Source organism: Thalia democratica, chromosome 1 (assembly GCF_965202585.1).
Source record: "Thalia democratica chromosome 1, ktThaDemo2.hap1.1, whole genome shotgun sequence".
NCBI classification, from domain to species: Eukaryota; Metazoa; Chordata; class Thaliacea; order Salpida; family Salpidae; genus Thalia; species Thalia democratica.
This window is the reverse complement of record NC_139165.1, coordinates 48,883,828-48,899,395: the sequence shown is the minus strand read 5'-3', so window position 1 is coordinate 48,899,395 and position 15,568 is coordinate 48,883,828. Positions and strand designations below refer to the sequence as shown.

General features: G+C 30.1%; 1 protein-coding gene across 2 annotated transcripts; it reads right to left on the bottom strand.

Moving 5' to 3' along the window:
• Window positions 1-4,346: 4,346 nt before the first annotated feature.
• On the bottom strand, window positions 4,347-14,679 carry LOC145829716 (uncharacterized). Of its 2 annotated transcripts, XM_082937581.1 has the most exons (15): window positions 14,497-14,679; window positions 14,252-14,425; window positions 13,925-14,143; window positions 13,634-13,809; window positions 13,248-13,446; window positions 10,135-10,369; window positions 9,414-9,648; window positions 8,895-9,020; window positions 8,082-8,320; window positions 7,582-7,848; window positions 7,123-7,463; window positions 6,799-6,930; window positions 6,198-6,253; window positions 5,680-5,803; window positions 4,347-5,447 (listed from the first exon to the last, which is right to left on the bottom strand). In XM_082937581.1, exons 1-15 carry the CDS (start codon window positions 14,629-14,631, stop codon window positions 5,274-5,276), a joined length of 2,832 nt encoding a protein of 943 aa, XP_082793707.1. In that variant the 5' UTR covers window positions 14,632-14,679; the 3' UTR covers window positions 4,347-5,273. The 2 variants fall into 2 exon arrangements, with proteins under 2 accessions (XP_082793707.1, XP_082793717.1); XM_082937591.1 differs by lacking the exon at window positions 5,680-5,803 and having other exon boundaries at window positions 5,297-5,447.
• Window positions 14,680-15,568: the final 889 nt, after the last annotated feature.

Below are 15,568 nucleotides of genomic sequence, written 5' to 3'. Positions count from 1 at the left end.
AATCAAACTTAAATAATAAACGAATTGTATTCAAAAAAAAAATAACAGACTTTAATAATAGTTTTTAAACTTGATGAAAAAATAAGTTGTAAATAAACATGTGATAAGGTCGAAAGGTTCCAAAATAAAATCCTTCTAGTTGTAAAAACACTCAAAAATTGATTTTAAAACACTTTCAATTGACTAAATTTGGTTGAAAAGCTTCCTTTAACAAGTTGTGCAAATTAGGTAATGTTTTATAAAGTTTATACACAATTTTTCTATAAAAAAATATAAAACTACGTCATTTTGACGTAGTTCTTTAAAAAATTGACTTTACTTCAAAAAGTTAAAATATAGATATTAATTTTTAGCGCACTATATTAAAAGAGAACCAAATTCAATCGTTTTTTTATTACGTTTATTCGAGTTTTCTTAAAAGTAGCTCAGGAAACAAGTAATCAGTAAAATACGCCCCTGGACTTAAATACTTTTCTCTTCTCATTAACATATAATATAAGTTTTGTGTGAAATAATTTATAATGCAAGAATACTAGATATTGTGAAAATTGCTTATTTCATGAAGTGTAAAAAAAGCGTTCTTTAATGTTCATACTTTCTAAGTTTACTTGAGTGAACTGTGTAGGACTCTAATATAAATAAGATAAGAAAATAAAAAGTTTTATAACTAAAAGTACAATATGTTAAAACTAAAATACAAAAACATTTGTTGGCTTTAAAGACTTAGAGATCAACAACAAACTTTTTCATTTACTATATTAGTTTATTGATTTTGTTATATACAATTTTTATAAGTAATTTAAATTTTGCCACCGAAACCTGGTAATATAAATGAAATGTTTAATTTTCACATTATTACATATCGTTTATTGAACGACAAATAAAAACGCTCAAAATTTTTGGTCCTAAGTTTTGGTGCACGAAAAACTTTCGGTTATCGAGGTCGGTTATCGAGGAGTATATCTAAAAAATTTAAGACAAAATTAAATTACAATTTTTTTTAATTTATATTTTATTTAAAAATTTAAACACTTTTTTTCTTTTTCATTCTAAAGTATATAGGTTTTTATTATTTTTAAATTAGATTTAATAAGAAAATACTAATGGTATAAATTCAGCTTTTTAGAGTTTACAAACAGTTAATTCTGTAACAAATATTGTAAGCTTAAATTAATTATAGTAAAAAACTTTAATTTAAAACATTAACACATTAAATAAATTCAAGTTAAAAAAAAAAATCACCATGTTTAAATGTTTTAAAAAACCAAAAAAAAAAAAAAGCTTTTTAAAACCATAAATACCTATATAAATAAAAATCTATGTACTTTAAAAAGAAAAAGAAAAAAAGTGTTTAATTAATTTAAAAAAATATATATTAAAAAAAATTGTAATTTCATTTTGTGTTAACTTTTTTAGATATACTCCTCGATAACCGATCACGATAACCGAAAGTTTTTCGTGCACCAAGTCTTAGGACCAAAAATTTTGAGCGTTTTTTTCATTCAATAAACAATATGTAATAATGTGAAAAATTATTATTTAATTTATGTTACCAGGTTTCGGTGGAAAAAAAAGTTACGATCTTTTCAAGTGTAATAAAATAGTAAACTGCACATAACAATGTTGCTTATCTATAATTATATTTAAAATCTTATTTATGCATAAAAACCTAAACGGTTCTAATATAGTTTACAGATATACACTTTAAAAAATCGTACAAACCTTCAAACAACTAATTTTTGGCTGCTATTAGAAATTTCAAATAGTGATCTTGTTTAAAGTATAATTTCAAAATATTGTTAATTAGATTTTGTTTTGTCTTATTTACTAATTTTTTAGTTAGCCTTGGAAAAAATGACCTCAATCTTAAGCCCTTCTCTTAAGAAATATGAGAGTCAGATGTTTTTGAATTAAAAAAATAGTAAGTGTTAATAACCAACAAGTTTAAACTAAATATATATGTTTATTAAAATTCTTGTGTGAGATTGTATTAACAGTCTCATAATGTCTATGTATACATTTTATACTAAATATTTTTATTATTTTATTGTTATCAAACTATAATAAAGTATATATCATACAATATAAACAAACACATTAAATATATTATGTTTGTGTTGTAAATGTGTGTAATGCACAGTACACATTCACTATGTTTAACCTGAAACAATACTTTAAGGGATGTAAATCTTCAGTCAGTTTATCAAAAAGCAGAGAAAAAACACATTTGAAAAAAGTTACTACGTTTGGTTTTAAGAAAACAATGTGTGCATATGTCTAAATACATAATATCTTAGTTTTATATTTTTTAATCAACAACTTATATGCAGATACCAAACTTTTTTCTTGTTAAAGAAAAAGTTTAAATTAAGCTTAATTTTCAAAGTCAAGGTTAAATTTATTTATCGAACAGTTTAATTTAAAAAAGATTTTCTAAGGTTAGAAATTCTAAAACCAATTTTTTTTAATTGATTTTTTTGAATAGAAGCATGACTATACAAGCTAAGCAAACCTTAACATTTGCAATATCAAAATTAACTGTTCTTGGTTTATGCAACTATGTTCTAACTTCTTAGGCAGGCTTTAAGTAGTTGCAGGTAAAATTTGAATAAAAACAATTTGTAAGTCGCAGTTGTAGTTTTGTTTACAACGTCACTTTTAAATTTCAAAACTCCTGTCGATTATACCCGTTATTTTTTTATATTTTTATTTATTTCAGAATCTATAATAGATATTACAATTCCATTTATAAGAATAAAAAATGCTTGCGGGCAGTACTTTTATCTTTTATTTGCTGCGTGTGGCCTGCGGGCCGCAGTTAGCATATCCATGTTAAGTTGTACTTTTAAAAGGTAAAAAAAAAACAAACACTATAAGTGTTATAACTTTACTTTATTGTTAAGAAATACATAATTAAAACATTATATGTAATACTAAGTATATACTTTCATAGAAAAAACACTTGAATTATAATTTTTAAAGATATACAAGTTTAAGATTAAAGAGCTATTTTGTATAAATTAGATACTAAAAAAACTATTATAGATGCAGAGCTTAAGTTTAAAAAGTATATTTAGATAAATTTTAAAAAATAAAAATATATTCTTCATTCTTTTTTTTTTTAAACACCTAACTGTAAAAAATTAATTTTGTTTTTTGCCATCTTTTTTACAAAGAAATAAATAAATTAAAAACCAAGTTTGATTTTTTAAATTAACATGATCTTTGCAGATAAACCTTAGACAGCAATTTGTCTAAGTACGTTACAAATAAAACTTGCAGTTGAAGAAAAGTTTAGTCATTAAAGTAACGACAAGCCAACGTTTGGTAAGTTTTCCAAATATCACAGGTTTAAAAGTCGTTAAAATATTTTTAACAGAAAAAAAGTTTAGCTTTTTCAGATTAACTTTTTAAGTATTTAAAATAAGTAGAATTTTTATATTTTTCTAATGTTTACAAAGAGTGTTATTATTAAAAACTAGTTATTAATTCAAAATTTTATTGGAAATATATTAATTGAGAGTCCTTGTTCAAATCAAAAAGCTATTATTTTGACTTATGGTATTTTTACATCGTTTACTGTTATTTTGTTACTTATTTTGTTAGTTATTTAACTTTTTAGTATTTGCAGTTTTTTGTGTAATTTTATTATTTTCAAGAGTAACATTAAAAGTTCTCAAGTTAAATCTAAGGAAAAAAAGAACCCATCCATTAATGAACATTATATTTATAAAACAATGTTTGAATCAGTTAATATATGAGATCCTCAGTTATAATTCTGAAAAACAATTGTGGAGACATTTAGGTTTACCTTAAGTTTATCAACTATATTTGAACAAATAACTAATCAAAACTAGTAAAATAGTTTATGGATAGTATGAATAAAATTATAATAGAAATGTGTTAATAAGTTATATCAAAAATTAGTAAGGCTTGTTAATAAGCATTAATGAAACATTTAATCTACTGCTAGAATTGAAAATTAGTATTTACTAGTTTTTACAAATCATTTGCTATGTGTTTAAATGTATTTATCTACTGTTTTATTATTTAACTTATGTAGCATTCTTAGATGTTATTAATACCTTAACTTATGCAATTTTACGCATAGTTGTTGCATTAGTTTCTAATTACATAATTTAAATAGATTTTTATTTTTTTTATTTTGAAGTCTTTGTTTCCTTAACAAAATAAAATTTTCAAAGTTTATTTTGCAAAAATAGTTTAGCACAACAAAACGAGCTGAAAAAAAAATCTTTTTAATACCTTAATAATACTCTATACATTTTATATAAGCTATACATACATATATATAAACTATTTATATAAGCTATACAAATCAAAAGTGTATATTTATTTTTAATAGAAGTCATAAAATATTAAAACAAAGGTTACAAATATCAAAATGATTTAGTCAAAAATATTTTGACAGCTACTTAACTTTAATGAATTGAATCAAGTAAGTTGAGGCCTATCGGAAAAAGACCATTTAAAAACTAATTTTCTGTTAAAAAAAACTCAGCAGCAAATACTGCTTGAGGTAGAGTATTTGAAACATTAAAAAATTTAACTACATAATTTACAAAAAATATTTTTTGTAAGATTGGTCCGACAGAAACAGTTTTTTCAATCACTAGATGGAAGTAAGGTGATTTTTAGATGTTGCTTTTAAAACGGTAGACTTTGATGAAAACATCTTACATAACATATACAAACAAGATTTACTACTCAGCAAAGAATGAAGAGAAGTTGTTATTCTAAAACTTTTTTCAGGTAGAGTATAAAAAAAAAAATTATCTATGGAGGTATTTAAACAAAGTTTTTAATTTCAAAATTTTTAATAGTGTTTGTTTATAAAAAGGCTAACTTTAAACTTTTATGAAGAATGGCACCACTGGCTACAAGCAGAGGTAAGAACGTTAAATGTAATAAAGTATTTGTTACATTTTATATCAAAGCAATAAAGATATGTAGCAGCCAGAGTGTTGTAAAGACTGCTAAAGTAAGCAAAAATATTATACTAAACGAAAGAGTACTTAAAAAAAACCTTTACTATAAAACTATAATACGAAAAAAAACTATAAGATTTTAGTAACTTTAACTTTAAATTATTTAATGATTAAGTCATTTAGCAAAAACAAGTAAGTTTAACAATTTTGTTTAAAAAAACTTAATCACTATACTTACTGTATGTCGAAGAGGTTAGAAACTTTAAAATAAAACTGTATATATTAGAAAACTTTTCTTTTTGAAAGTTATGGGGTGAAATTTAATCAGCTATTAGTTGAAACATCGGAAATTAGCGGAGCAGAGTTTGCCCTGGGTGAAGAGTTTCTGCATTCAGTTTTTATTTGATCTGAAGATTTAGCTCCGTTCAGCGTTGCTTTCGCTATTGAAGAAGTTGATGACAAGTCTACTACGTCATCGTTGTTTGTTTCCTCTTTTTCCTGAAAAAAGTTGTGGGTTATTACTTTGTTTGATAAAAGGAGGATTAAAAATAGTTTCCAAGTCTCATATTCATTACTATATATTAATATTGTGTATTGAACAATAAAAAAGCTCTAAAAAGTTTAGTCTAATGACCTGGTATACTTATCGGTCATCGAGTCGTACACCACAGTTACTTATACATAACTACTTTTTTTAATGTTTGCATCAGATATAGAAAAAAAAAACTACTTTAATTGCTTCAATCACTTTTTCTTTCGTATGTTTTTGAAATAGAAGCTTTTTAAGTGCTTGGTTTTCTTTTCTAAGTGTTATTATCATAGAATTTTGACTTTCTTCGAAGTTATTATCTTGTCTGTAAATGATAATTTCAAAATTAAATAAAAGTTAATTTAAATTTCTGATCAAAAGTTTACTTACTTAACAATCGGTAGTTTTTGATCGAAAGATACAAAATGCATCATAAAACTCGTGCGTAGAAATATATTGATTTTTTACTTTATGCAGAGAGTATAAAGCTTAAAAAGGTTGCTTGAACTCTAGGGGAATTTAGGGTATTTTTGTTACGTTTTGATTTTTGTGAACTTCTTATGTAAGAGTTATGAGTTTTAAAAATTAAATAAGATTTATTTGTTTTTAGCAGTCAAATTTCTTTATAATTTATATGAAAAACAAACATTTAATTTTTACTAAGAAATAAAAAGCCTTATTTAGTTAAACTTCAGGGTTTAAACTAAAACATAATTTACCTGCTTTCTGAGAGTCTGTGTCTTTGGAACATTCGCTGTTGTTTCTTTAATGGAAGCTGTTTATATTTGTAAGGCTTGTTAATACAAAAAGTATATAAAAAACACTTTTCTCAAAAGTTTCAAAGTTTTTACAGATTTAAATGGTTGAGAGTAGTATAAGTTTATTAAAAAATGTACTTAACTTAGAAAAATCGTTTTATTGTCAAAAAAATTAGATGCTTTTATATTAAAACTCTTAAAAGTTTAAACAGTTTTTTATATGTAAGAAATAAGACTTAATAATTTTTATACTTTTAACATAAAGTAACTATGTAGTAAATAATCAATGTTTAAATGTTACATGTATGATAATTTTAAAATAATATAACTAAAAAATTAAGTTTAACATACTTTTGAAAAATCTTATAATCTTTAAAATTCAATAACTCTGCAAAACTAAAAAAACTTTTATTCAAAAATAAAGGAAGCAAAAGTTCTAGGCTAACACTGCAAGTAGTAAACAACTGCTTAAAAAGAAAAAGTTTTAGCTAAGTAAATAAGTAGAATGCAAAACTTTAATAAATATGAGCAAAAATAAACGTTATTAGGCTTAAAAACTTACTTTGCAGTTAGTTGAAGGATATGAAACTTGAACATCAAGTGAAGAGAGAAGCTCTCTGAATGCGTTAGACACGAATCCGGCAGGAACTTCTACTTCTTCGCTGGAGCTCACTTGCGACATCGATTCGAGAAACTATAAGGTTTTAAGTTTTTAATTGAAACATTAAAACAATCAACACAAATAAAAAAGAGGTTTTTGCAAACAAACAGCTTAACAATCAATTATTTAGGTTTGTTTTTCAGTGTGTTTAATATGGATTTTTAAGTTGTATCAAGTTTAAGAGTTTTTAAGTCAGATTTGAAGAACTTGGATGTTCAAACTCACATGCTTGACTGCCTCAATGTGGCTCGGGACGACCTTGCACTCGCAAACGACCGTTTTACCCACCAGCACTTTCACGCCAGTGTCCCCGCCGTCTCCGTTCTCCTCCAAAATGTACTCTTCCTTTTCGTCCGGGCACGAACCCTCCAGCACGTACCTGACCCTGGACACGAGCAAGGGCCGGCTGGTGGTCGAAAGGTTCAGAACGGACTCGTCGCACTTATCAGGAGTTTTTTCCCGGACTGAAGCCGCGTTGCGTACATGGGGCCGGAACCTTTTTTCTGTCGGTTGAATGCCATTCGGTGGCGCTGTTTTATGCTTTCTGCTAGTTGAAAAGTCATGACCTGGTGAGAATAGTTGAAACAATTTTCAAATGCTTGTTATTTAGCGTTTACAGTGTTAACATACTTTTTAGAAGGTGGAGTTGCTTAAGCTACAACTTTTTACAAAGACAGTAATTACCTTGGGTCAACAGCTGTTTTTCGAGGGCGTCAAGAGAGTCAGTATTGGACGTTAACGCCGGCTTGGACAACATAATGTTCATTGAGTTGTTTTTGTCCGAAGACGGGTGAGTGGCGTGCTTGAAAAACACTCGTGTCTGGTTGGCATGGTACGGGGTCGGCTTGACAACGTGCGTCTGGTCGCGCTGCTGCAGCAAATGGGTCAGCTGCGGGTTTGTTGCTGTCACTGCTTGGTAGTCGCTCATGTTGGAGGCCGTTGTAGCTCCGTCTGTGGAAAAATAATGATAATTAAAAATAAAAAATCTGTTGAGTTTTATTTTCAAATTTACTGCTGGTAGCTGACTTTTATAAACTTTTTGCTAGTTTAAAAAAAAATCACAGTTTAAAATTTTGGTGATAAATTAAGCTAGTTTGTGTTTATGTTTAGTTAATTAAACTTAACTATCATGTTAAAAAATACAAGCTGCCCTTCGTTAATTTTTAATAGTATTTCAAACTTACTTTTAAATCTGTTATGAAGGTTGCAGTGGGAACCGGCCGTCTTCTCGACTTCGTTTTTGTTGTTCACGTTGCTTGTGATGATTGAATTTTGCAGCGGAAAAGCGAACTTGCCACCGTGGTGCTGCGGCGACAAGGCGCTGTTGCTGTCGATCATGGGCACCCTCAGCTGCGAGGATTGGACTGAAGCTTGCTTCAACGCGGCAAGCTGCTGAGTTTGCGAAGTGAGCGGGTTTGAAAGCCTGCGTTAGTTATAAGGCTTTAATTTTCGATGATGAAAAAGTTTTTGGTATAGTTTATAATAATGTTGATCTTAAATAAATTCTCAGTTGTAAAATAATGTACGTAAACCTTTATCACTGTTTAGTAATTAATGTTCAGTTTAATTAAAATAAAATAGAAGAAAAGTTTGGAAAAAAAACCTTGTAAAAATATTAAGAGTAGTTAATCAATACTGTGCTAAAGAAGTATGCGTCATAAGTTGGTTATGCTTGTTAACACAAGGCATAACGGTAGTTGGTCACTCTGTGTGGTTAGTTTACGCAGAAAAATGAAAACAAGTAGCTTCAAAAGCTAACTCGTGTTACTTAGTTGACTACTTAACAATTCTGTTTTTAAAATTACAGAAAATTGATAGAAAATAATTTTTTAGATTTTTAAAGTTTATACTTTTTAAACGTTTTGATAATTGCAAATTATGCACAACTAGACATTAAACAAAAATTTAATATAAGTTTTCTAAAAAATACATACTTAAAAATAAGTTCAAAACTGTAAATATTGTGAAGTTGCCAAACTTGTACGCAAATCACTTACCAAGGCAGATTTTGCAGCATGGTGTGATTTTGCAGGGCGTGCAACTGGGAAGTGGGTGACTGCAGTGCAGCTACCAAGGAAGCCACCGAGTTCGATGTGTTTGTATGGGCGGCGTATGATGACAAGCTGAAGTTTTTTTTGTTTTTCTATTTGTATAAGTTTTGTAGTAAAGGTAAAAATCTTGACTTTAAGATAAAAATTGTAAACTATGTACAGTTTTTAGATTAAAAAGTATAAGAAGTAAAATCCGTATACTTAAAAAAATAAAAAAAACTATTTTGAAAATATTTGTATACTAGTAAATATAAACTGTAACACTATTTTGAGTTAGTAGAAAGCTTATATTTCGAATTATTATAAACTGCACAAGGTTACTTTTGATTATTTTACGCGTATCTTTTATATTATAAACATAACATGTTCGGTTAACCTAGCTTTAAATTAGCTTAAGACTTGTAAACAACGAATGGAATAAACCAAGCGTTTGACTAAATCAGCAGTAACGGTAAGTCAACTCACGGGTAAAAGTTTCTCTGGCTGTCCAGGCTGCTTTTTAAGCTGAGCAAGCTGGCAAGAGCTTCGTTGGTAACCTGGTTGCTGCCCGACTGAATAGCGGGCTGCTGGGCTTGTAAGTTGGCGGCATGAAGCCTCAATTCAGCCGGTAACTGCGGCTGGAAGGACGTTTGCTGCTGGTTGTAAGCCAGGTAGGGGTTTTGATGCGTCAAATGGTGCTTGGCTTCTTTCGCTTTTGAACCTTTTTGAATAAAGATACTTTAGTTATGCACTTAACTAATTAATTAAAACATTGCTTAAGATTTTATTAAAGTTTTTAACGCTAAATATTCAATAAATAACGCTGAAAAGCAGAATCGGTTTTAAAATACTTTAAACATACTACCAGACGCTCAAAAAACTTTGTTAAGCTTTAGCCGATTTCAAACTTGACGCGACTCGAGCAAAGCAGAAAAAGTGACTCATAAAGAAGTAAAAAAAAGCCTTATCAAAGTTCCGTGCCATCGACATGCGAAAACAAGGCGATCTCATAAAACATACAAAGAGGCGTAGCTAGTCGAGACGGCCTTTTTTTTGATGGAGAGGCCAAATTTTCTTTTTCAAAAGCCATGAGTAATCCGGTCAATGACCTATTTCTCCGCGCCAACTACGCGCGGGCGAAACGAAAGAGAGAAGCGAACGCTGAAATGAGTCATGCTGGTCGGGCGTTATCTGAAAGCAAACTAACTTGCAGCTGCGGCTCCTCGAAGCACGAGCGAGTCCAGCGCTCGGTTGGCGTTCGTTGGGATCCTCTTGTTCTGCTGCAGGTACGAGGCGATTATGTCCTGGACGTCGGTGCCTCCGAGCAGGATCTTGCTGAGGCACAGACGCTCCACCTCGGCCTCCGTGAGCGTCTTCGGCTTCTGCTGCTGCTCGATTCGTTTCCGGTGAGCTTCGGCCGCGTGAGCAGCGTTCAGGTTTTGCTGTAAAAAAAAAAACAATACATTTTTAATTTACTTGCTTTAATTGTTGTTGTTTAAATTTTATCTTAATATAACTGTTTACTAGAAAGTTGTTACGTTTTTTGGTATTTTGCTTTCAATTAAAATATCATGACAAAATTTCACTGGTTTAAATTCAAAGAAAACAATTCTTGTAAATTTAAGTATTTTTATATTCTGAAAACTGTGTTTATTGATAATTACATTTGTCGTGATTTTTGTTAATACTTAAATGTTTATTCAAAGTAAACGTGGGCATTTTAATAACTAACAAAAACAAAACATCGAGCGCTCAACACGTGTATACAGTCAGCAGCACATGGTCTGTTATAAACAAACATGTGAGCTAACAAAGCTGTCGCTTTATTAATAGCAAACGACTATCTCTATTAGTTTCGTAATGCCTAACGAGCATAATACGAATTAGCGAGCATGACGCTTAATGTAGTAGTATGCAAATCTTTAGCTGTTGCTGCCTTTTCCATGAAAAGAATTCCCCGCGCGCCAAGCCAGCATGCGTAAAGTTTACCGATCGGCAAATTTTAATACTGCGAGTTTTTCCAAAGGTCGAATTTTTTCTGTGACAAAGGCCGCACACACATTTGCGTACCAAACTTGTGCTTCTACTAGTTTTATAAAAGATATAGTTTAATAAAGATTTATAAACTTCCAGAAATTTAAGGTATTTCGTAAAAAAGTTAAACAAAACTTTACTTATTTTCTTTTCCTATTAAACTATTGAAACAACTTAAATAAATTTAAAACATTTACATGAACAAAAGTTTTGATAAGTGTTCTAAAAAAGCTCACACAACAGTAAAGTCAAAATTTTCAAGTCTTGCAGCACGCAACTTATTCAGGTCACATTTGCCTCTCATGGGATTTGCCTTGTTTTCCTACTCTACTGTCGTGTCGTTGTCGCGTCAGGCTCTTTTTATCGATTTTTGTTCGTTATTAGTTTTGTGTGCCTTACTAAAGTAGCAGTGAACTAAAAACGAAACGCTATCTGAAGTACAGAAAAGAACAAAAAAAATAATGCTTAAAGTTATCATTACTCAAAGTCAGTGGTGTAATTAAGGTGTTTATAAAAAAATAAATTAAGTTCTTAAAAACGAAATTTACTAAAACTTTAACAAACTTATATTTTTCAAAATACATTAGTTTAATAATCTAAAGTTTCACAAAGCCACTTGGCAAAAGACGTTAATCTCGTCAGCTTTTGACTTATAAAAAATTCCAAATCGAGACGAGACTTGATCTTTCGTGATTGTCATGTAGCGCGCGGCTGAGTAATAAGCTTTTCACATCGTTGTGAGCTAAACAAGTTCCAGAAAGAATGCAATTTAACGAGTAATTGCAATTGAGCGGACACGCATTGCGAACAGTAATTCACTCAATTAGCAAGTAGCGTTTTTGTTTACGCAGAAACACTTTGCAGCTTAAGGTTGAATAGGAAGGGAAACAGCGGTGCGCTACATTTTGTTTTTCTGCTAAGCGTTTTTCACACCGTGACAACAAACAAACGTTCCAAGAAAACATTTGCTTTGGATTTTAAAACAAAATTGCCAGCCAATCTTATACCCAAAACTAGTTATTAAGAAAAAAAATCTTGAATAAAGCTTTAACTAGAATTAAGTTAAATGCTGTGTGAGTTTTAAAGGAACTCTAGGTAAAACTTCAGATAGCAGTATGTTTAAAAAGCAGTTTTGATCAAACAAACTCGGTGAGCCAAAATCCTTGTTTGCTTCCAATAAAACTTTGGACTGTCAACTTTTGTTTGTTTCGAACAGCCTAAATTTACGACCTCGTTTATTTCTTCCAAGCATAGAAGTCAGCCGCGCTTTATTCTTTACCAGCTCCGACTGCTATTTGCATAAATATTTAATGAACAATTCGCTGCCTGCGCCGCGTGCTGCCTCAAAACCGGGAATAATAAAGAAAAAGCCGTAAAATATCGGTTAAACTTATTTTGTGACGTCACAATGAGCTCTTGACTTTTGCGTCCAGTCTGCAGCTTTTTGACGTCTGTTCAGTGTCATGCAGTTCTTTTTTGTTGCAGTTCTGCTGACTTTAATCTTTTGCATTAACATCAAAAAGCACTTTGATGAGCCGCGGCTTTAATGTTGAAAAGAGCAACTTTTCAAAAAGTATAGATCCTTTACTTGTGTATGTGGGTCAGGTAATGTTTTTTAATTTAAAGTTTTTATTAACTAATTTATCAAACTATATTTTTGTCATAGTTAACAAACTATTTATTAAAATTTTCAAAGCTGAAACTCTAAAAAATCTTTCTAGCATTTATCATAATGAGTTTTGTATGAAAATAAAACTTAGTTTTGACTAGAATTGTACATTTGTTGTAGTACATAACAAATATGATTATTATGACGTGACTTTACGTCTTATTACTAATTTTATGGAAAATGAAAGTGTCTACCATTCGACTGCAAAAAAATTATTTTGTTTTTTTTATAAGTTATGTTACGTCAAAGCGAATGATAAGCTTTTTTCAATGCCATAATTGCGTACATTTTACAGGTTATGTTTTTTTTGTATGTGATCATCAAAATAAATTGTATATTATATTATTATAAATATCAAAAAAAATAATTTGCGTTTAAAATTTTTCATATTAAAGAAATCAAAAAAAAAAAAAGCATTTATAAATGGAGTTGAATAAAATGTTAAGCCTTTCAAAAAAGTAAATTTTTTTAAAAATAAAAAAACGCACATTTACAATGGTTTACCAGACTTTAGTTTAAACTTTATTTTAAACAAGTATTTTTTCAATGTAAAAATAGTATCTTTTTTAACTTAGTTTCGTATACAAATGAGTATGCAGTAGTTAAAGTGGCCTTACTCGTTGAACTGGCATTTCTCTGAAGACGAATGATTGATACGATACTTCGGTATTTTTCGGAAAGCGATCTTTCAACTCGTTCAAGTGATGTCTTGCCTCCTCAAGCCGATCGATTGGCGTATCTAACGGAATCGTTACGTAGTTCCGCCAATCGTTCAAATGGAATCCCCAGTGACAAACTTTATCACAGGCTTGTTCGCTAAAAATATTTTCAATTATTTGTTTATATATTTAAGTATAACTTATAACAAGTTTAGTTAAATCAAACTGACAAACACGACTTTATAATATAGTTTGTTCAAGTTTTTGTAAATTTAGCTTTATTATATTTCAAATCAATATAACCAAATTCTTAAGTGTAGCAAAGATTTATGTCATATATTAACCCATGATAGTGTATGCAGAACTCCCGGGGAGTGAAGATCCCGTTACAGTTCCTTCTCAAACATTTGATGCATTTTGAATCCTCGCTCGAGTATAATTCAGCGTAAAACTCACCAATAGTTTCTTCTGAAAAGTTAGTGTGAGCCACTTTTAGACCTCTCATTGAGTACTGCCTCGTCTGTAAGTTTATCTTTTTAGAACAATTTTTTATAAAAAAACAAAAATGTTTCTAAAATCATAGAATTAGACTAGTTTACACGTGTAAAAAGTTTTAAAGGTTCGTCAATTCAAACCTCAGTTTTGCGATAGCTGTCTTTGTTGAAGAGGGACAGAAGTCGTTCGCAGTCGCTTCTGCATATAAGAGAGCACATTCCGGTGTTTTGAGGAAGAACGTTGTTTGTCGTCAGTTGCTCCACCATCTTCGGGCTGCACTGGTTGCAGTTAATTTGCAGTTTGGAGAAAGCTCGGCCCATGTCTTTCATGTTGTAATTGCTCATGACACTGTTGAGAACCTGTTTAAAGTGCGAATAAATTAGTTTAATTAGAAAATGCATTAACAACTTTTTTGTTTTTGTTTTATAGTAAAAAACGTTGTAAGTTATTATATCGCAAAACCAAACCTGAGGCAGGCATAGTCTCAGCTCCCCGCCTATCATGAAGCAGGCGATCTTTTTGTTGCAGAGTGAAGTTTTGAGCAAGTTGTGGCCTGTGTCTCTGCACAGCAAGGCAGATATCAGCGGGTACGGAATTTTTGCGTCAGGGTAGCAATTAGGCACCACTTCCATCCCATGCGTCTGTAACAAATTTCAAAGCTTAAACATTGAAAATAAGATTAACACAAAATTAGTTTATTTCATCAACATACTTTGCACCACTGAGTGGAGCCGGGTACGTGCACGGCGTGGAGGCTTCCAGCAGAATCAAACGGATCTTTCGGAACTCTGGTCGGGTCGAACGGTATGCCTAGATCCTGCCCGACAGAACTCACTATCACACTCATTACTTTAGAATTGTATCTGTTGCAGCGTTTAATAAACTTTTGTCACGTAAAACAAGTTTAGTAGTATATGTTTTTTGGTAATTTTCAATAAAGTAATTGTTAAACAGCAAACAATTTGTGCTACGTGTTTGAACTTTTAAATAAATAAACTTATTTTAATCATATGGTCGAATTACAAATTATTATACAATTAAATTTTACTGCTTATTTTAATACCTAAGTGACATATGATTAGTTTTCAGTTTTAGTAATTAAATTTATACGCATAAAATGTAGTTTAAATGAGTTCAAACGAGTATCATAAAAAAATAAACTATAAGCTCACGTTACTTTACTTCCTTTAAAATGTAATTTTCTAAATAAGCAATACACAACTATACGTCTATTAGTCACTTTGCTATGTTACATAGTATAAAGTTTAAAACTTCGTTTTACACCATATATTTAGTTTTTTCAAAAAATAACTTTTTAAAGTTAAACTAAAAACTTTAAAAATAAATAAAATAGACTTACAAAACACTATCGAAAAAAGACTAAATTACATTATAAAACACTTAAAAAGATTTAACCTAATTGGACCCTAGCTACAAAAGTTCTTAAACCAAAACATAAAACTCTTGAACATTTCTTAAAACTTAAATAAAAATAATAGTTAAAATAATAACAAATTAAATTTTTTAACAAAACTTCGTCTCTAGTTGCCACAACTGGCTTCTACTGAACCGACACGATCTGCAAGTCGTCTAGCCTGACTGAGTTTCGGCGACCTACATACAATGTGTACACGAACGATAAGAAAAAAAAGCAGCGATCTTTTCAATCTTTCTCACCGCTGCTTTGCGTTGCGGTGGGCAGCGTGTTGAAAGTAAAATAAACAGAAAATTTCGCTCGAAAACAACAAGCTGCCCGTGGAGTCGATGTAGTTCAATGAAAGTCA